At 37.5% G+C, this 18218-nt stretch overlaps 1 protein-coding gene across 14 annotated transcripts in view; it reads right to left on the reverse strand.

Annotated features, from left to right (window-relative positions):
* Positions 1-552: 552 nt before the first annotated feature.
* Positions 553-18218, reverse strand: part of CREM (cAMP responsive element modulator) — a 36172-nt gene continuing 18506 nt past the window's right edge. For 5 of the 14 annotated variants that reach the window (XM_079301275.1, XM_079301273.1, XM_079301272.1 and 2 more), the window contains 5 exons: positions 18042-18133; positions 17754-17899; positions 11349-11492; positions 3351-3507; positions 553-1266 (listed from right to left, as the gene is read on the reverse strand). In XM_079301275.1, the coding sequence (XP_079157401.1) occupies positions 1122-1266; positions 3351-3507; positions 11349-11492; positions 17754-17899; positions 18042-18133 (684 nt within the window). In that variant the 3' untranslated portion in view covers positions 553-1121. Of the gene's footprint in view, positions 1663-3350; positions 3508-7818; positions 7976-11348; positions 11493-17753; positions 17900-18041; positions 18134-18218 lie in introns of those variants that run through there. The other 9 variants (XM_079301271.1, XM_079301265.1, XM_079301274.1 and 6 more) reach the window with 5 other exon arrangements.

Below are 18218 nucleotides of genomic sequence, written 5' to 3' on the forward strand. Positions count from 1 at the left end.
TTATAAAATACCCAGAAGCAACTTTGCCTGTGCACTAGTTTTTCAAAGCACGATGGAAAGTTGGCACATATTGCATTTACGAGAGCTGTAATCTGGTTTAAACACAGGTTTATGTCAAAAATCTTCAGCTCTCATCAGTAGGCTACTCCAGAATCAGGAAACAGCAAATAGTTACTATTTATTGGAAAGCCTCCTTCTTTAGGACACCTTGACCATCAGTCAGTAGTTTGCTGAAATTGTGAAAAGAACTAAACCATCAATCTTCACTACAGGCAACTATCCACAGGTGTACAGGATCTAGAATGTGAAGTATTCAGGATGAACATTTAAATATTGATATATAGACCTCCAATGAATCAAATATTCTGCAGGTTACAGAAAATTTAAGTAAATAGCAGCTGTATAATAGAGAGCTTCTTATAGGTATTTACAATATACTTTGCATCATGTCATGAGCTTAGGTGTGCTTTTTTCCCTTTGTCTTCTTTCAGATAGTCATGGATTTTAAAGCATCTCAACCAGGTTTTTAAAGGAAATCAGACACTACACAGGTTAAACAACATGGTTCTATTAAAAACTATCTTTAACCATGGCACTCAGTGACAGCAATACAATACTTTTTTCCACAAAGCAACTAATATAAAAATATGCCATAAAATCATCTGTAGACTAGTATACTAGTACATACATATAATCATAACATTCTTTTATAAACTCTTTCCTGAGATACCTTGGGTTGTTTGATTTTCTTGTATTACTGGATGCATTATCTTTATGATTCATCTAAAACAATCGCAAAATATTTTGAATGTGCAGGACACTCAGTAACATGTAAAAAGTAGTATGTAAATATATGGCAAAGAAACAGCTCTTAGAAATTATGCTCTTTTTTACTTTGTTACATTTTTTAACATTTGGCTCCTTGGGAGACAGAAGGATGGTGCATGAAAAACCTGAAATTACTGCTATGAATTGACAAAAAGCAGGAAAGCATTCAGGAATGTTAGCAGTTGGAATATATTATAAATGACACAAAGAGAAAGCTGTAAGTCATGTTGGCTATGTATTGTCTTACAAAGCAACTGGACATATCTTAGTTCACAGTATAATAAATATTTTTACTAATCTGTTTTGGAAGAGCAAATGTCTTTTAGGGTTTCAAGCTCCTGTATAAGTTTCTTGTTCTGAACTTCTAGCACTGCAACACGACTCTCCAGACATTTTATGTATTCTTTCTTCCGACGTCGACATTCTTTAGCAGCTTCCCTGCAAAAAGCAGAAGTAAAAAGTGCAAACAAAAAGCCATTTGCATGCCATTAGAAAGCTCAGCAGAGTATGGAGACTATGACAGAATTCCAAATTTTGGAATATCTCCCAAATCAGTCTGAAAACACTAAGCAAAACTGGGTTCCACAAGGGCCTCAAGTGTCTCTCAAGTTCATATGGCAATCTGTAGAATTGCTTCCTCTCATGCCTTGATTAAAGTTCATAATAAAGGAGGTCCAAATGAAAGACAGTTATTCTGCTTTATGACAATAAAGATCTTTGAGGGCCTTGAGTTCCTCAATGAGAGTCTTGTTTTGGTTTTCAAGCACAGCCACACGATTTTCAAGACATTTGACATATTCTTTCTTCTTTCTGCGACATTCTCTGGCAGCTTCCCTGGAACCAATACAAGGCAAATGACTACAGGAACAGCCACAATATGGCAAAGACTGGATAAATGCAATTACCTGCATTCCCTGTGGTTCCACAATAACAACAACCACCACCAACCACTGCTGGATTGCACAAACAGAACATCAGATAACAGCCAAAAGCAGTAACATAATTAAAATATAATCCGAAACATCTAGAACTTGAAACGCATCCAGCATCACCAAATAGAAAGATGGAACTGATACAAAGAAGAAATGAGAAAAACAGGGACTAAATGATAATGTATTGACTTGAATTGTACTAAACATTAGGATGGAAAGCAGCGTTTCTTCTTCCAGTCACATCCTACTTTGTGTGTTTATCAGGAGCATTGTCTTCTGCCATCAAAATCTTAAAACCAAACCCAGAAAACATACTTTCAGAAAAAACAAACATAACACTACTCTCTTCAGATAAAAAGCTAGATGCCAGGCTTACATGAAGATAAAACTTACAGCATGTTGTAACAATGTACAGTTCAATTTAAGTCCAAACAAATAAAATTTATTAGCATTTCAGAATTGGCTGCCTGAGCACACTTCAGCCACAAGAGTCTGTGGTTTTTGATGCTGGCAAATGGTAGCCTGAAGCCATTCTTGTAGGTCTGCTCAAAAGTCTCTTTTATTGGAGCTAAATATAGAACTGTTCAGAAGCATGTGACTAAACAAGCATTCAATTCCAGAAGAAATATTAGAATTACTGGGAGTCCTCCTTTACCACCTTGGAACATGATAAGCTGTCAAATTTTGAGAGGCTAACACTCCAGCAGGTTATGAGCTATAGCATAGGCACTAGCTTTAAAACTGAAGAGAGAAGAAACAAAAAGGAGGCACAACAATGCAGTGATCCTTGTAAGTAATTTAAAATAAAGGACAGGCATGAGAGCAAAGCAATACCATTAATTAATTCAATCATAAGACAAGTGTCAAGCAGTGTATTAGAGATCTGCAGAGCAGACTATTTCTACTGTTAATCTGCCAATGACAGAGGTGGCTACATATTTAAAAAAGACTGACTCCCCTAAAAATAGTATGAAGAATGCACAACAGAGAAAGACTGACATTTACAACATTCAGTCAAGTCCATGACAACTAATTAAAAAATACACAACAACTTCACACAATATGTCTCACAAAATGACAGGGGTACTGCAAAGTATCTCATCCCAGCAGCCAAGTATTTAGCAAAGTCTATAATTATCATTCCATCTTTGAATAAGTCCTCTTCACAGCATCATTAATGGACAGCTGCTAATGAGATCCTCAGCTGTTTTCCTAACCAGTTCTTTGCAGGGACATTTTTAAATTAAAAAGTCCCTACTGGTCATTTTACTATCAGCAGTGGGAAAGAACAGGAAGTAAAATTCAATGAATAGTGTAACTCTAGATCATCACAAAAATTATCTGATATTGATTTCTGAATCACCTAATATTTTTAAACTAAAAATCCACGGGTATAAGGTCAACTCTAATCTTCCAGAGTTTATAAGCAAAACTCTATGCTAGAAGGACATGGGATGACTGACAAAGAATTTCCTGCCTTCATCAATTACAAGGCAGTGCTCATGACCTTAAGAAGAAAATGTCATTATAATATTTGTGGGGGAGGAGGGTGGTTTGCAACACTGACTACAAATTATTATATAGTCTTACCTATTTTTCAAAAGTCTCAGCTCTCTCTTGCGTGTTGCCTCTTCTGCCATTTGCTGAGGGCTATGCAAAGTCCCTGGAGAGGCTGCCATAACCACTCCCTGAGGTAAGGTAGTAGTGGGAGTTCGAATCTGGTAAGCTGGCATGTCTCCAGTGGCAGCTGTATAAAAGAAACACATTTAAAAATGTATGGCAAAAAAAAAGAGGTTTATCTGAAAATAACAGATTTCTGACAATGACCTTATCCAGGATCCCAGATTTGTAAATTATTTCACAGGTCTGTAAGGACACAACTGTATTTTTTATCTTAACAGCGCTTATTTCCACACTGTAAAGTATCTGAATTTCTCTAGGATGTGACCCCACTAACCAGCCAGACTGAAAGCTTCCACATGGCTCTCTTCAGACAACATGGGGATTTAAGAAACAGTTTGAGCAGCCACACTTATTTCCTGTTTGCACAATCCCACAAAAAGAGGGTCCTGCTGTTGCAGTCAGTGAGGCTTATATGCTACCCTGTTCTCCCTGAACAGGACTCAATTTGCTTCAGAAGACAACTTTCTTCTCTTTCCTTGTGATAGCAACACTACCAGCTTTACAGCTTCTCCTCCTCTTACAAAAGCAGTTTGGCAACCCTTGGATAACGTGTTGCTACAATGAAAAGGAACAGAGAAGCACTCAGGCTGTACAGACATTTGTTCCCTGGGCAAGAGGACCACACATGGGATGCTGCAGCATTAGTGAGCAATAGGAAGCAGCAGCAGTTGCACAGGAAGGGGTGTAGCTAAATCAGTAGTAAATCAGAGGGCAAAAGTTCAGATTCAGCTCCTGAGTTTAGTGGTTTTGTGTTCTCCCCAAGCTACATGCTGATCTGACGTGACTTGAAACCAGTACCTTTCTGACAGTCTCACGTCATTTCTTTGTTTCATATGTCTCTGTCCCTACATGATGTACCTCAACTTAAAAACACTGGGGAAGTCCTAAGTACTTGTATCTTCTCTGACAGGAAAAAAAAGCAAACAAAAGATACAATCCTCTTCACATTTTAAACAAGTATTTATCTATTCTTTTCCATAAGTATTTTTTTATATTATGAGAAAACAAAACTTCAAATTTTGTCATTAAAGCAACTGTATATAGCTGATGTTTCAGAAGCTTTGTTACACTCAGTTTATACTTTACTTCTTTAAAGCATTATTCAAATAATGGAAAAACATGTCTCACAGTTTAACCCCAGCCTGCAACTAAGCATCACAGAGTCACTTGTTCACTCCACCCACACAGCTCCGCAGCTGGATGGGGTTAGAAGACTCATAAGTTGAGATGGGAACAGTTTGATGGAAATAAAATAAAATAAATGTAATGAAAATGAAAAAAAAACAAAAAGAAAAGAGAAATAAAACCAAGAAAAATAACTGATGCAAATTAAAAGCAATTGTTCACCACTCACCAACTGATGCCCAGCCTGTTGCTGAGCAGTAGGCCCCAGGCCAGCTTTCCCTACAGTTTATATGCTGAGCATGATACCTTTTGGTATGGAATATCCCTTTGGCTATCTGGGGTCAGCTGTTCTGGCTGGGATCCCTCACAGCTTTATGAGCACCTCCAGCCTACTCACTGGCAGAGCATGAGAAGCTGGAGAGTCCTCAACTTAGTGCAAGTTCTGCTGAGCAACAATCAAACAACAAATCTGCTATCAACATCTCTCTCCTCCTAAAACCAAAACACAGTACTGTACCAGTTAACAGGAAGAAAATTAACTCTATCCCAGCTGATACTAGGACAACTTTGAAAAATAAAATGTAGACAAAAACATCTTGGGAAGGCTGACAGATTGAGCAGTTAGACTATAGGGGAAAAAAATAAACTTAGCAAAAATATACTATTATTCTTGCTATATTAATGCAAGTACTTCACTGATTAAAAAAAAAAAATAGAATCAAGTTGTGTTTAGACTACAATTCCACAGCCATGTCCTGAAATCATTATCAGCTTAAACCCTGTGCACCTCCCCCCCTCCAGTCCTGTGGGTAAAAGTGTTTGTGGAATTACAAGATGAACTGGACCAGTGAACTGACCTGGATAATCCCCTGGGCATGTGGGAGAGAGGGAGGGAGAAATCAGCCCAGAACAGCCCTGTGAGCACTGACAGGCAGCTGCCATGAACACAGGGCTTGGTCATCTTGTACATCTACAAGGCAATTGCTTAACCCTTTAAGTCCTCCACATTTATTAGCAGTCCCAGTCACGTCAACAGAATGATAGCTCACTAATTATAAAAATGGAATTTTAGCAACCTTTCAGGCTCACATTTATGCTAGCCACATGACATCCATCTTACAGACTCTATGGTAAGAGCTACCTTTTTCTATCTCATCACCAGGTATTAAAGAGATGGTATCTTAGTTTGCCTTAGCTACAATGAATTAGAAATCCAAGCAAACCATTTTGTAGATCAAGTCATGGGGAACACTCCACAATCCAGATCACCTCAGATTGGCAAGACCAACTACTTTGTTTTCTGTGTCTGATTTATACTCAGATGGCAGCAAACAGGACCTACTGCAGCCTTTGTGCAGAGGACTTGGTGAGATCATGTACCTCCAGCAAGACTTAACAAAAGCAAGTCCCTATCTCAGCTGGGATCAGCAAACACCACTGGTAAGTGGTTTAGTCTGAGCAGGTCTCAGTAGTGGCAGTCTCTGCCTGACAGTTGTCTCACTTACAAACCCGATAGCACAGGAACACTGAAAAATAACTATTCTGGTGGTAAGACCTTACAAATCCAGACACCACCATCCAGAGAAAAGAAAACAGCATAGCATAACATTGATAAAGTATCTTTTATTGTGCAATAATATGTTCTATGATACATCACTGCAAAAATAGATTTCAAAGACTGAAAATGTTTTGTATATTATCTCAAGGAACTACAGTGGAACTGATTTCCCCAGAAAAATACCTTTGGAAAGATGAAACAGGTTTTAAACAGAGTGGGATAAACTTACTGTTTTTCAAAGTTATTTGAAGCCTAGTTATATATCTATATTACAGGGAAGCATGCCTTCCATTTCAGCATCTGAGAAAAATGTCATGCACACTTAAGACTGACAAATTTCTGTGCTGTTTCTAATGCAACATTTTTCAAAGGTTTAATGTAATTTCTAAAGTACCAGAAGTAGAACAGAGTGTTAACAATGCAACAAACCTGGAGTTGGTGCACTTCCCTAACACATTGCCCCAGGTAATTTTTTTTTTAATCCTTAAAATGCAAGGGAATAAAAATCACTGAAATCCTGAAGCTTTTAGTTGAGACTTACAAACAGAAAATTAAGAAAGCCAAGACATAACTAGTGAAAAAAAAAAACCAAGCTAAATTTAAAAAAAATTTAAAAAGCAACTACCTCTTGGAAAAAGTAACTTGCTGAACACTAGAGAGCATCCCTGCACTCGAGTTCTTTCAGTGACTATCCAGGAGAAAAAATGCCCAATGTATTTGGACGATTATTCTCCCCCTCTGTGAGTCATAATGGTGGGACTTGATTATCAAAGGGTTTTTAACTTCACCGCTAAACTGGCTACACGAGCATGAATCATTATCCCTTTGAGCATTAGAAACATCGACCTGGAGCAGATATTTATCTCAGGATTAATGAAACAACGTGCACGAGCAGTGAGCGGCAGCACGTAGGAGCCGGCAGGGAAGCAGTTAATGTCAGCGAGCTGCCGGAGGCAATTGACGAGGCAGAAAGGAACTGACTAAATCGCAGCATGACTTGGAGCTGACGTCAATGTGTATCTTGTTTGGAGTTTAACTTTTCCAGTTCCCTACTGCAACACGATTCCAGGAAATCTAATGACGTCAGCCTTTTGAACTCAATTAGCTGAGGAACAGACCATTTTAACAGTGGAGGAGAAAACAAGCAGGCGTTACAATACTTCAATTATTGCCCTCAAATTTGTGTTCCATTCAGTGTTTTTTTAATAATGGTAGCATAGGGCTGATTTACGCTGCTGAAACACTTTCTATACAGCTAGCCTTAAGCCTATGGCTATCAAATTTGCAGCGTCTATTGCTCAATAAAAAAGGGAGTCGTCATTTTTACAAAACTAAAAGTAATTATAAACACAGTAACATATATGACTATCACCACAATAAAGAAAAATGCAAAAGTAGAGTGGTGGATTGCTTTCAGCAAAATCCTGAATCAAAAAATAAAGAACAGTTACTGAATCAATCTGTGCAAGAACTCAATGCACTAGCAGTGATTTTTTTTCTTTTTCCCCCAAACGAAACTGTTAAAATTGCCCTGGAATGCTACACTAAGTAGGTAGAATCAGAAGCTATTCATATGACTTTAGAGAGATGAAAGAATTACAGCAACAAGTTCAAAAGAAAATATCACAAATATTAACTAAACACTGCACAGACATACAAAAATACCATGTCAAAAGCTAACAAAATTTTTACCTGTTTCATCTCCTGTTACAGCCATGGTAACTTCTGCACACACGATTCTGCTGTTCCTCTACCAGAGCTCAGCATGAACTGTTCCAAACTACCAAGCATGTGCAGGATTACAAGCAAGAGCACTGACATCACAGTGACCTCACTTGCTTACCACTGTCATTAACATGCTCCATCACTGGAACAGCTCACTGAAACTGCAGCCTGAAGAATTCCTTTTCCAGTAAACCTGCTATTTTTTTCCCTCTTCCATATTGCTATAATTCTAGCTTTGTTCTTTTCCCTGAATTATTCATAAAGCTACAGAAAGCACTCACCACAAAGCAAGCTGTTAAGAAAGACCTGAAAATTCACAGCACTAACTGATAGAAATTAAAACATGGTTCTAGCATTCATGAATGAATCCAAATGATAGTGTCATGATTGGATAGAAAATAGGAAATTTAAAACAGATATGCAGTTGTTTTCATTGGCACAGTTCCACTAAAAGGCAGAGAACTCTGTTGGACAGACATGCAAGTCAGGAAAGCTTAACAAGCTGTAACAAATAGGTAAATGAAAGGCTAGAGCTCCTTGCTTTGCAGGAAAACCCTCAACCCACTAATTTAATTTCAGTTAAAAGCTTCAGAAATTATTTAGGAACATTCCAACAAAGTAATTCAACCTAGTGCAGTGACTTCAGATACTGTAACAAGCAGAACAGTAACTCTGAGTAAAGGCTACTTCTCCCCCCTTCTCTCCCTTTCCAAAATATGTCCAAGATATCTGGTTCACTTAGTTTTAAAATATAAATTTAAAAAAAAAAAAGCAACTCAGCTCTAGGAGAGTTACTCCTTATTTACATCAATGCAAATGAAATTAGTTTCAGACCAAGAGTCAAAGCACTGGTTTGTATGTAGGGCACAGCAAACTTCTAAGGTCTTTGCAACAAACAAATTCAGACTGGTAATTTATCAACTGTGAAACTGTGATGGATGACAGCAGTGGAAGCATCAATGTTTGCACTGATGTTCTGTGTTTTACATCCTGTGTTTACAGGAGTGTTCTGTGATTACAGGACCACTTCAGGATCATATGCACAGAAGATCAGAACTAAAGCACAAGAAATTCAAGCCATGGATTTCAAACATCACTAACAATATAATGAAAACACACATAAATCACACTAGAATTTTTTCTATAATTTTTCTACACTCATTTTCACTAACAGTCAAACACTTTCTTCTTCAGCTTGCAAAGAAATCTTTACCCCTTAATGTATTAGGAAACTGCCCAGACACTAGAACTGCCTCTTATTTTGTCTATGTAAATTTGTAGCAAATACAATGTCACTCAATTGGATCAATACATTTGGAATTTCTATCCTAATATTTTTCCACAGCACAGGTTATCAGAAAATACCAAGTGCAGGTTTTATGTCACATTATCCATTATTACATGAGATTCATTAACAAATACTTAAGAAAAAAATAATACATATGCTGTCTGAAAGATTCTGAAACATAATCTGAAACAGATTTTTTCTGCTTCCAGGTATTTGTTATATTGTTTTCTTCTTTTATTATTAAGAAAAAAAATTATATGCTACTTACCCAAAATTATTATAAAAATACATTATGTAAGTGGTAAGCTTATTAAGCAGAATATTTTTTCTAATATAATTTATGCTATCGCAATATTAGGTGAACAGTCAACTACAAAGTGTACATAAATGACCAGTGTTCATGATCTGTATTCCAACAGATTTTCTAGCATAGACAAGGTGACCTGTAGTAAGAACATTTCAGACACTTGTATATTCAACTTATTCCACTGTCTAACTCCATTGTGATTGACTCAGGTTTGCTGCCCACGTAAAATTGTATTACTATAAACATCTTCAAGTGCTTTCACACTATTTTAATGAATCTCTTTTTTACTATAGAGGTTTTGGTTTTTTCTGAAGATTTTCTAATATCAACAGCATGTAGAATAAGTTGAATCCTTTTATCTTCTCATAATCTCCAAGTTCATGCTCACTTATTGTTTGCTTTGTACTTTCTCTGTATATGTTAGCCTGTATTTTTTTTCTGTGTTAACAGCTACGAGGCTCACTAAAGCACAAAGGAATAGAGAATTCCAGGAAATAAACTTCTCTGAGCATGGACAGAGAACAAATCAATTTAGTTAAAAGTATCTGGATGCTTCCAGAAACATGATACAGAAGGTATTCAGTAACTGTCTCTGAATCCATTTTGAAAGTTTCCATCACAGGCAGAACACTTAATGGGCAATTCCATCTTGTGGAGCCCATTGCTGAGACTGAGTGGCCCTGTCAGAGAACAGCTCTGTAATGCAGAGTCTGTAAAGGAAAATCAGTCAAATGGAATTCTCAAGGACTAAAATGCTGCCAGATAAAATCCTCAAATGCCGTATTTCTTCACAGACTTGGAAAGTTTTAGGAAGCAGATGAAGAGTTATTCTCTCTGCTCCTGATGCCAAAGCTCTGAAGAATCAAAGCAATACCTATAAAATACTACGGTTATCTTGGAGAGATGGAGGTGGCCTCTGATTTAAGGGATGTGTAGGCACATGCTTAGAAAATGTATTAGACTTGTAGTCAGAAAAAACATGCAGTACTAGAGTGGGAAATTGGTTTGGAGGACAGCCAAATTTAGGTCTTAAGGCTTTGTTAAGTATGTATTCATAATAATATTTAGGGAAATTGTAACAATACTCTCTGAAGAATAAAAACTAACATTTGGCTAAGGCGTTTTCATCTTACAGTCTTAAAGGACTTGAAATGCTTCTGGAAAGTCTTGGGATGACAATGTATTTCAGCATTTATTTGATGACCCTCATCCACTCCAGGAATACATATCTAAATCCTACCCAGCTCCACTCATGGTTTATTTCAGACAGCTGTTTTGGCTTAAGAAAGTATTCATACAGCCCTCCCTCTCTACTTCTGTCAATAACTTTTAAATTCTGTATATACTCCATAGTTATTAATTTAGTATTCCTATTGAGAAATCTCTCTCCCATTTTCAAAGGTTTTCATTGCATCATCTGTGCACTTTATAAGACCTTCAAAGTGTTCCTCTGTGAGAAAACTAGCTTCAGTAAAGGATCTGCTTTCTAGTAACTGCAAGAGCCGTAAGTTGTAAGGAAATACTGCCCTAAATATATCTTAAAATCTTCAGAATTTGTGTTTTATTAACATTAACTGCTGAAAAAAACAAATTAGTTTCATATATTAAATGATGCGCACCTTCAGCATCTCACTTCAATCTGTAAGACTACCTTTATTCCAATTAAACATGTCTCAAAATCTGGATAAGGGAATCCAAAGGAGAAAGTGATGTTATACTGTTATTTCATTCTTTTTAATCAAACATAGTAGCTGCCTTACTAAGTGGAAAACCTGAATCCCTTTCACTTTGCCATGAGTATTTTACTTAATAGAGCAGTAATGTCAGCACAAAATAAGAAATCTTTTAAGAAAAAATGTTTAATATGAAAAAGCAAAAATTGAATAGACTAATAAAACATACCTTGAACAACAACTGGGCTTCCAGGAACAAAAAACTGCTGTGTGCCATCAGATGACTGTGCTGCATATTGCACAATGGTAGCACCTGGCTGAGGAGCTGCTGAATTTGTCACAGTCTGAATTGTACCACCTTGAGATATGGTAACTAAACAGAAAAACAAAACAAAACAAAGAAGGTAAGTTAGGCAATAGAAAGACATAACACATGCTAAAAAACATGAAATAAACATTGTGTTACAGGACTCCTGGTCCTCTCCTTGCTTAAGGATCAATTGTATGATAAAACTTAGGTAATATCAGTACTGATTTCCACAAATACAAAGCTTGTTGTTGCGTCTTATATGCCATACATATAAGATAAAAAACAGTGTTGAACATATTTTATATCACTATGTTTCCATACTCTACTAAAATAGTTTAAATATGGGGAAAAAATAGTAGCTCCTAGCCATATAAAAGTGTTGTTTTAAATACTGACAGAGAACTTAATTTAAATAAAAAAATCTTTTAAAAAGCTGTTTATTGACTCTCAGAAAACAAAAACCAGGACACCAAGACAAAGGAAGAGAAAGCTGTCTAACACTAACAATCCTTTCCTTAGTGTAAAAAAACAACATTTAACCAGGTTGTACACAGTTGTAAAGAACCCAATACTCATGTAAAAAGAGAAACAGTAAAAAGTGGGGTTCTTCCCTCAACCTAATAGCTGTATTAATAAAACAAATAGACTTTCCTCATTTAAAAAATCATACTGCATCCTTGCCATAACCAGGTATTTACAAAAATGCAATTCCCTAGAGACATTATTAATTGTATATTCCTTTTGAAATTTGCATTGCCTTTGTTAAACACAGAAATATCATTGAATCATAGACCAGCTTGAATTGGAAGGGACCTCCAAGATCATCTAGCTCTAGCTCCCCTGCCCTCTTCCACTAGATTAGGTCACACAGAGCTCCCCATCCAACCTGGCCTTGAACACTGGGATGAGGCAGGAAGTATTCTTCCCCACTTCTTCTGGGCAACCTGTTCCAATGCCTTGCCACCCACAAAGTGAAGATTTCATCCTAACATCTAAATTAAGTCTATCCTCCCTGTATAAAGCCATTGCCCCTCATCCTATCACTACACTCCCTGATAAAGAGTCCCTCCCTATCTTTTCTGTAGGCCTCCTTTAAGTACTGGAAGGCTACTGCAAGGTCTCCCTAGAGCCTTCTTTTCTCCAGGCTAATCAATCCCAGACCTGCCAACCTGTCTTTATAGGGAAGGCCTCCAGCCCCTGATAATCTCCATGACCCTCCTTTGGACCTGTTCAAGCAAGTCCCTGTCTGTCTTGTGCTGGAAACTCAGAGAGCTGGATGCAGCACTCCAGGTGGGTCTCACCAGAGCAGAGGGGCAGAATCCTGTCCCTCGAGTTGCTGCCCACACCGCTTTGGAAGCAGCCTAAGATCTGGTTGGCTTTCTGGGCTGCAAGCACACATTGCCAGCTCATATTCAGTGCTTCAGCCACAAGCACACCCAACTCCTCTCAATCCACTCATTGCCCAGCCTGTATCCACATTTAGGATTGTCATAACCCATACACAGGACCTTGCACTTAGCCTTATGAAGTTTGCATGGGTCCACTCCTCTGACACAGTCCTTTTGGATGGAACCTCTTCTCTCTACTGAGCTTTGAGAATCAACTGCATCATTTAGCCTGGTGTCACATGCAAACTTTCTGAAGGTGCATTCAATCCCACCTTCCACATCTCCAGCCAAAGATATTAAATAATAGTAGTCCCAAACCAGATCTCTGAAGGACACCACTCATCACTGGCCTCCACCTGGACATCAAGCTATTGACTGGAGCTCTTTGAGCCAGGTCCTTATCTACCAAGTGATTCACCAGTCAAATCCATATCCCCTATGTTAATTAAAACAACCCTGAAACTTTTAGCTGAGAAGCCAATCCCCAAGGAGTAAAAACTCCTTTCTTCCCCAAAAGATATTTAAATTATGAACATTGCATTTAAAGTGATCTGAGATGTTATGAAGTCAGACATATAAAAAGATTCAGGCTTGCCAAGTCCTCTAAATTCATTTTGAGATTGCACTAATTCATGCCATTTTTGAAGGTTCAGCTCTGCTTATCTCAATACAGGATTTGTTAGATACCTATGTGAATTTTAGAGATTGCTGATTTCAAATGCTCAGTTTTGATAACAGTAGGTCATTTTAAAAGCTCAACTTCAGATATAAACACTTGAAGGACACTGAGATTGCCAAATCTCAACAGCTGAATTAGCTTCTTTGGGGGAAAACATGGAATTCCTCTTGTGCTGAGTTAAGTTCAGAGCCTTGTCTGCAATACTGAAACAGAGTTCAGCATGGACCTCCAGTCCTGCCCTTGGAATGAGAAGTATGTAACATAGGGATTAGTTGGGTGCTGCACACAACCTCTGCAAGGCATTGAGGAGAAGGGGAAGAGTGTGGAAAGGTGCAGAGTGCAAGATGTTTCAGTCTGGCCTCCAAAGAAGAAAGTGCCCTATTTTAGGGCAGGACAAAAGAGAGAGAGAAGCAAGAAAAGTAAAGCACTGTATCCTCTACTCTTCACGAAGTCCAGGACAAGAGCAACAAGATTTGTTAACTCTACCTGCCAGAGAAGTTAAAAAGAGCCAAATTCTGCCTCTCAGAGTTAGCACCAGGAATGGTACACCTATACCATCACAGAACCATACCACATAAACCCCAGTCAGTTTGGCTTCCTAAGCAGTAAAAAAAACAAACATCAGCACAGATTGATACAAAGCTCTTGGCTCCACGGTGAACCTGGGTAAACAATTATGTCACAACTGTCCTGCAATTATTCATTCAGGTCCCAAACCAGTAGTTAATAAATAAAAGTGAATTAACTCCATTAACTGCCTCCCTTACAGGACTGATTCCTGCCATATTCCCAGAACAACACACTGCCCATCCCCCTCCCCATTCACTGTTCTGATCTCAACCACTACACACACTTTGTTGTGCTGGAGCTGTACTGAAAACTGGGCCTTTTATGATGAGTACAGGACTTTCCTAGACAGACCTTGTACCTGCATTTCATGAAGGTGGATGGGTGCAAGAGATATCTTCTCTTCCAATTAGGAGTGAAGACAATACTAATACCACTCTCTGAGAATGACCCTCAGCTCAAATCCAGAAAAAAAATCAGATCTTTTTCCCCTCTAAAACTGGAAATGGAATTAAAGCTAGTCTTTCCCAAAGGATTTATTAATTCTCCAACTGTTAAAAGTCTTTTCTAAGACAGCAAGTAACCCAAACAAATAGCAAAAGATCCAGTAATTTTTGTCCCCCATGCATTTTTTCATGCAGATCATCATGATACTCACAAGGAGGCAGGGGGATGGGGAGGCTCATTAACACACTCCAACTGAATTAACAACTCTTGCACATTAGACCATTATCGTAGGTGAGCAACTAACAATTTTTTTCAGTATTAAATAACCAACATGACAGATCTACAGCCAACAGAGAAGGTGTGTAGTCAGATGAGAATACAAGGCAGCACCTTCTGCAATACTACTCATTTTCCTGACAGAAAGATTGCACATATGTTGATGGAGGTAGCTGGCAAAGACATTTTATCTGGTCATGTCAGTCTGTCTGCTTCCATAAGCCAAAGCCAAGAAGCTCCAAGGAAAAGGGTTATTTGGAAACCATGGCAACATACCATTCTGGCTGGTGAAAAGTAAGTAGAGAACAGCCATCAATGCTGCTAATAGACAAAAATACATTTGTTTCCCAGAAAAATTTACTTATCAAATTCTTCCAAAAAAGAATTGTACCAGACATCCAGACATAAATACCCACTCAAAATGATCTTTACAACTAAACTGCCTTTCCTTTGCAGGAATAGAAAAAACAGTAGAGAAGAAAAGGATACAGCAAATGTAGTAACATAACACCTCTTTTAAACAAGGCACACTACAGATGGCCCCAGTGACACTGCAAGGCTGGTTCACTGCCACAGACACTGCACAAGCTTTATGCATAAACCACTGGGTGCCTGCACAGGAGCACCTGTGCAGCCCATGCTGGCCAGGGAGAGAGGAGTCCTCAGGCACAGAACCCACAGGCAGAAGCACAGAGCTATTGACAGCAGCAAAAAGATGAAGGAGGTACATGGAGTCACCCTCTGCATCATATCAGTCTAAAATGCACACTGGAGTTTCTACATTCCCACCCAGTGCTCCTGGGTTTAGCTAACAGCAGTTCCTGAGGATCATAGGCAACTAACAGGATGGCTCAGAAACACCTCAGATCTGTGCTTCATACATGTAAAGCCTAGGGGTCAACAGTCAAGCTCACTTCAGCAAGTTCCAAATTAAGATCCCCTTTATTACAAGGAAATTACCATTCTTGCTACCACCTGGCCTAACTAGAATTAAAATACACAGACTTTGCTGAGGCAAAAGATATTTTAAGTTGCAAAAATGAGCTTTAAAAAAAAATCAAATTAATGAACTAATCAATCCAGCAAGAAAAACTATTTCCAATAAGAAAAACTCTCAAAATCAAGTTTTTGAGCCAAAACCAAGACAGTCCATGAAAGCTGACATTGCATTTTGAAGCAATGCTCAATTATGATGAGAACCTAAATTATACAGCACACGTTTTAGGCTAAAACTATAACTTACTCAAAGAAAAGCAGTAAAGAACAGAAATTTCCCAAGCTTGACTTATAGCCAAGTTTAAATTATAACAGGCGAGATTTAATTCAATTTTTGTAGATTCTGTTCTCATATTGTCAGTGATGCTGTTTCTTAATTTTCAGAAGTAAATGAAACTTGAATTCAATTGAAATCTAATGTCTGATTGAACAAAGAAGCAAACCCTTTGAATTTTGTTATTCACATAAGCACTTCCCTATCACTATTATTTATAGGTGTGTTCAAATGAAAATATATTCCCCTAAGAATCACCTCCTGCAAGACACTGCAGTCAAAGTACAATTCTGGCTTCCAAGAGGAAGCTATGATTAAACCTAAGCTCTAAAATGCCTTAGAAATCCTATAGGTTTACATGCTCACTAGGTAATTATAGCACAGACATTATAACACTTTTTCGTAAGCCTTGAGATAGAAAATATACATATTCTTAATTATACCTAAGCAAAACCAAAAATACAATTCAAAATTTGAAGAAAAATATTTAATTTTTCTTAGAATACAAGAATACATGCCAGATTCTGTACTGGATAGTTGTAACTTAGGACCACATTCTTTTCCACAGAAAAGAACAGATCCTGGACATCACACAGCAAACATTTATTTATTTCTATAGCTTACAGAAAGGGTAAGAAAAGCAGCCTAGGGGCACAAGCAAAATTACTTTCTATGCTGAAAGGGCAGATACTAGAAGCAAACCCTGCTTTCTCACTATTAATAATTAGTTTAGTTGCATAAATTAAGAATAACTGAAGAATTCTAAGGGTGAGTAGAACAGAACTAGAGACATTCTATCATCCTTTATATGCCAGTGCAGTGTTTTAATAGACTTCCTCTGTTTTCTCATTTCAGGACAAAAAGTCCACAACAGTTCTTATGCAATCTTCCTGTCATTATATCAAAGGAAAAACACCTGTACTTTAGTGTATCTACTTATGAAAAGACATTAAAAACCCCTACAAACTGTAGGAGTGAAGCTTTATAAAATATACAATTTATTTTGTTGTTATTATAGAGTTATCCAAACTGATAACTGATTATCTGACTATGTCCAAAGAAGCCACAGAGTGTAAGTTATGCAACACTTCTACTATAAATACAGGAATAAAAATACCCAAAAGCAAGTCTATGGAACAGAACCGTGAACGTAACTTTTAACTTGCATTTGGATGATGTATCAAATGTTGGAAATTATGTTTCAGGTTAATTCCGTGGTGAAAATGTAGATACTTTAAAACTGGTGACAAAAAAGACATGGTTCTTTTGAGAAAGAAAATTGGAACTTGCAAGTAATTTAATATTCTGACCTTACATTTCAAAACACTATACTTGCCATTTCATATAATGAATAGCAATTATACATAGCAAATCACAAGAATTTGCAACTGCAATGATTTGTATCATTAAATGTGCACATAAAAGCGTCAACATTTTTCATTTCAGCTGTGCCTTACCCCCACATTTTAATGCATAGAAGCTGTAGAAGGACTGTATCTAGCAGTCAACAAATACCACAAGAAAGAGACTAAAAGTCTCTAACCCCCATGTTAGAAAAAAATAATAATTACTTAGAAATACAGAATCTCTTATTCTTCTTCACCAAAATCAAACATCCCTACTGCATTATGTAACTGCTAGAAACAAAGCAGTGCTATGTATGTTCTGCATCATCACATAGTACATTTCACACATACGGTATTGCCCTGTGTTAGTATGATACAGGCTGGTTGGCATGGCCATTGCAGAAATACCAGAAGGCGTTCCTTCATCTTCTGACTTCTCTTCTTCTTCAATCTTCGCTATTGCAGGAGAATCTGATGAGAGCTCATTCAAAATTTTTCTAAAAAAAGAATGTAAGTAATTTTATGTACCTGGAAATCCGTACCCATATGAAAATCAAAGAACTGACTTTTATCAGACAGTTTTGCTGCAATAAATAAGCTGCCTTTAAAACCAGCAAAACCAAAATTAAAAGTCCTTACCGGTATGAAGGCCTTCTTGAAAGTATTTCCCTACGTTTTTGAGAATCAATTATCACTTCTGATTGTGCAGCTTCATCTGCAATCGATGCTACCTGTAATAGCAAAGTTCCTGAAATTCATAACTTCATTTAAAAAAAGTAGCAGTAGAGTAAAATATTTTTTTAAGATGCCTTCCAT

This window comes from Erithacus rubecula (assembly GCF_903797595.1).
Source record: "Erithacus rubecula genome assembly, chromosome: 3".
Classification (NCBI taxonomy): domain Eukaryota; kingdom Metazoa; phylum Chordata; class Aves; order Passeriformes; family Muscicapidae; genus Erithacus; species Erithacus rubecula.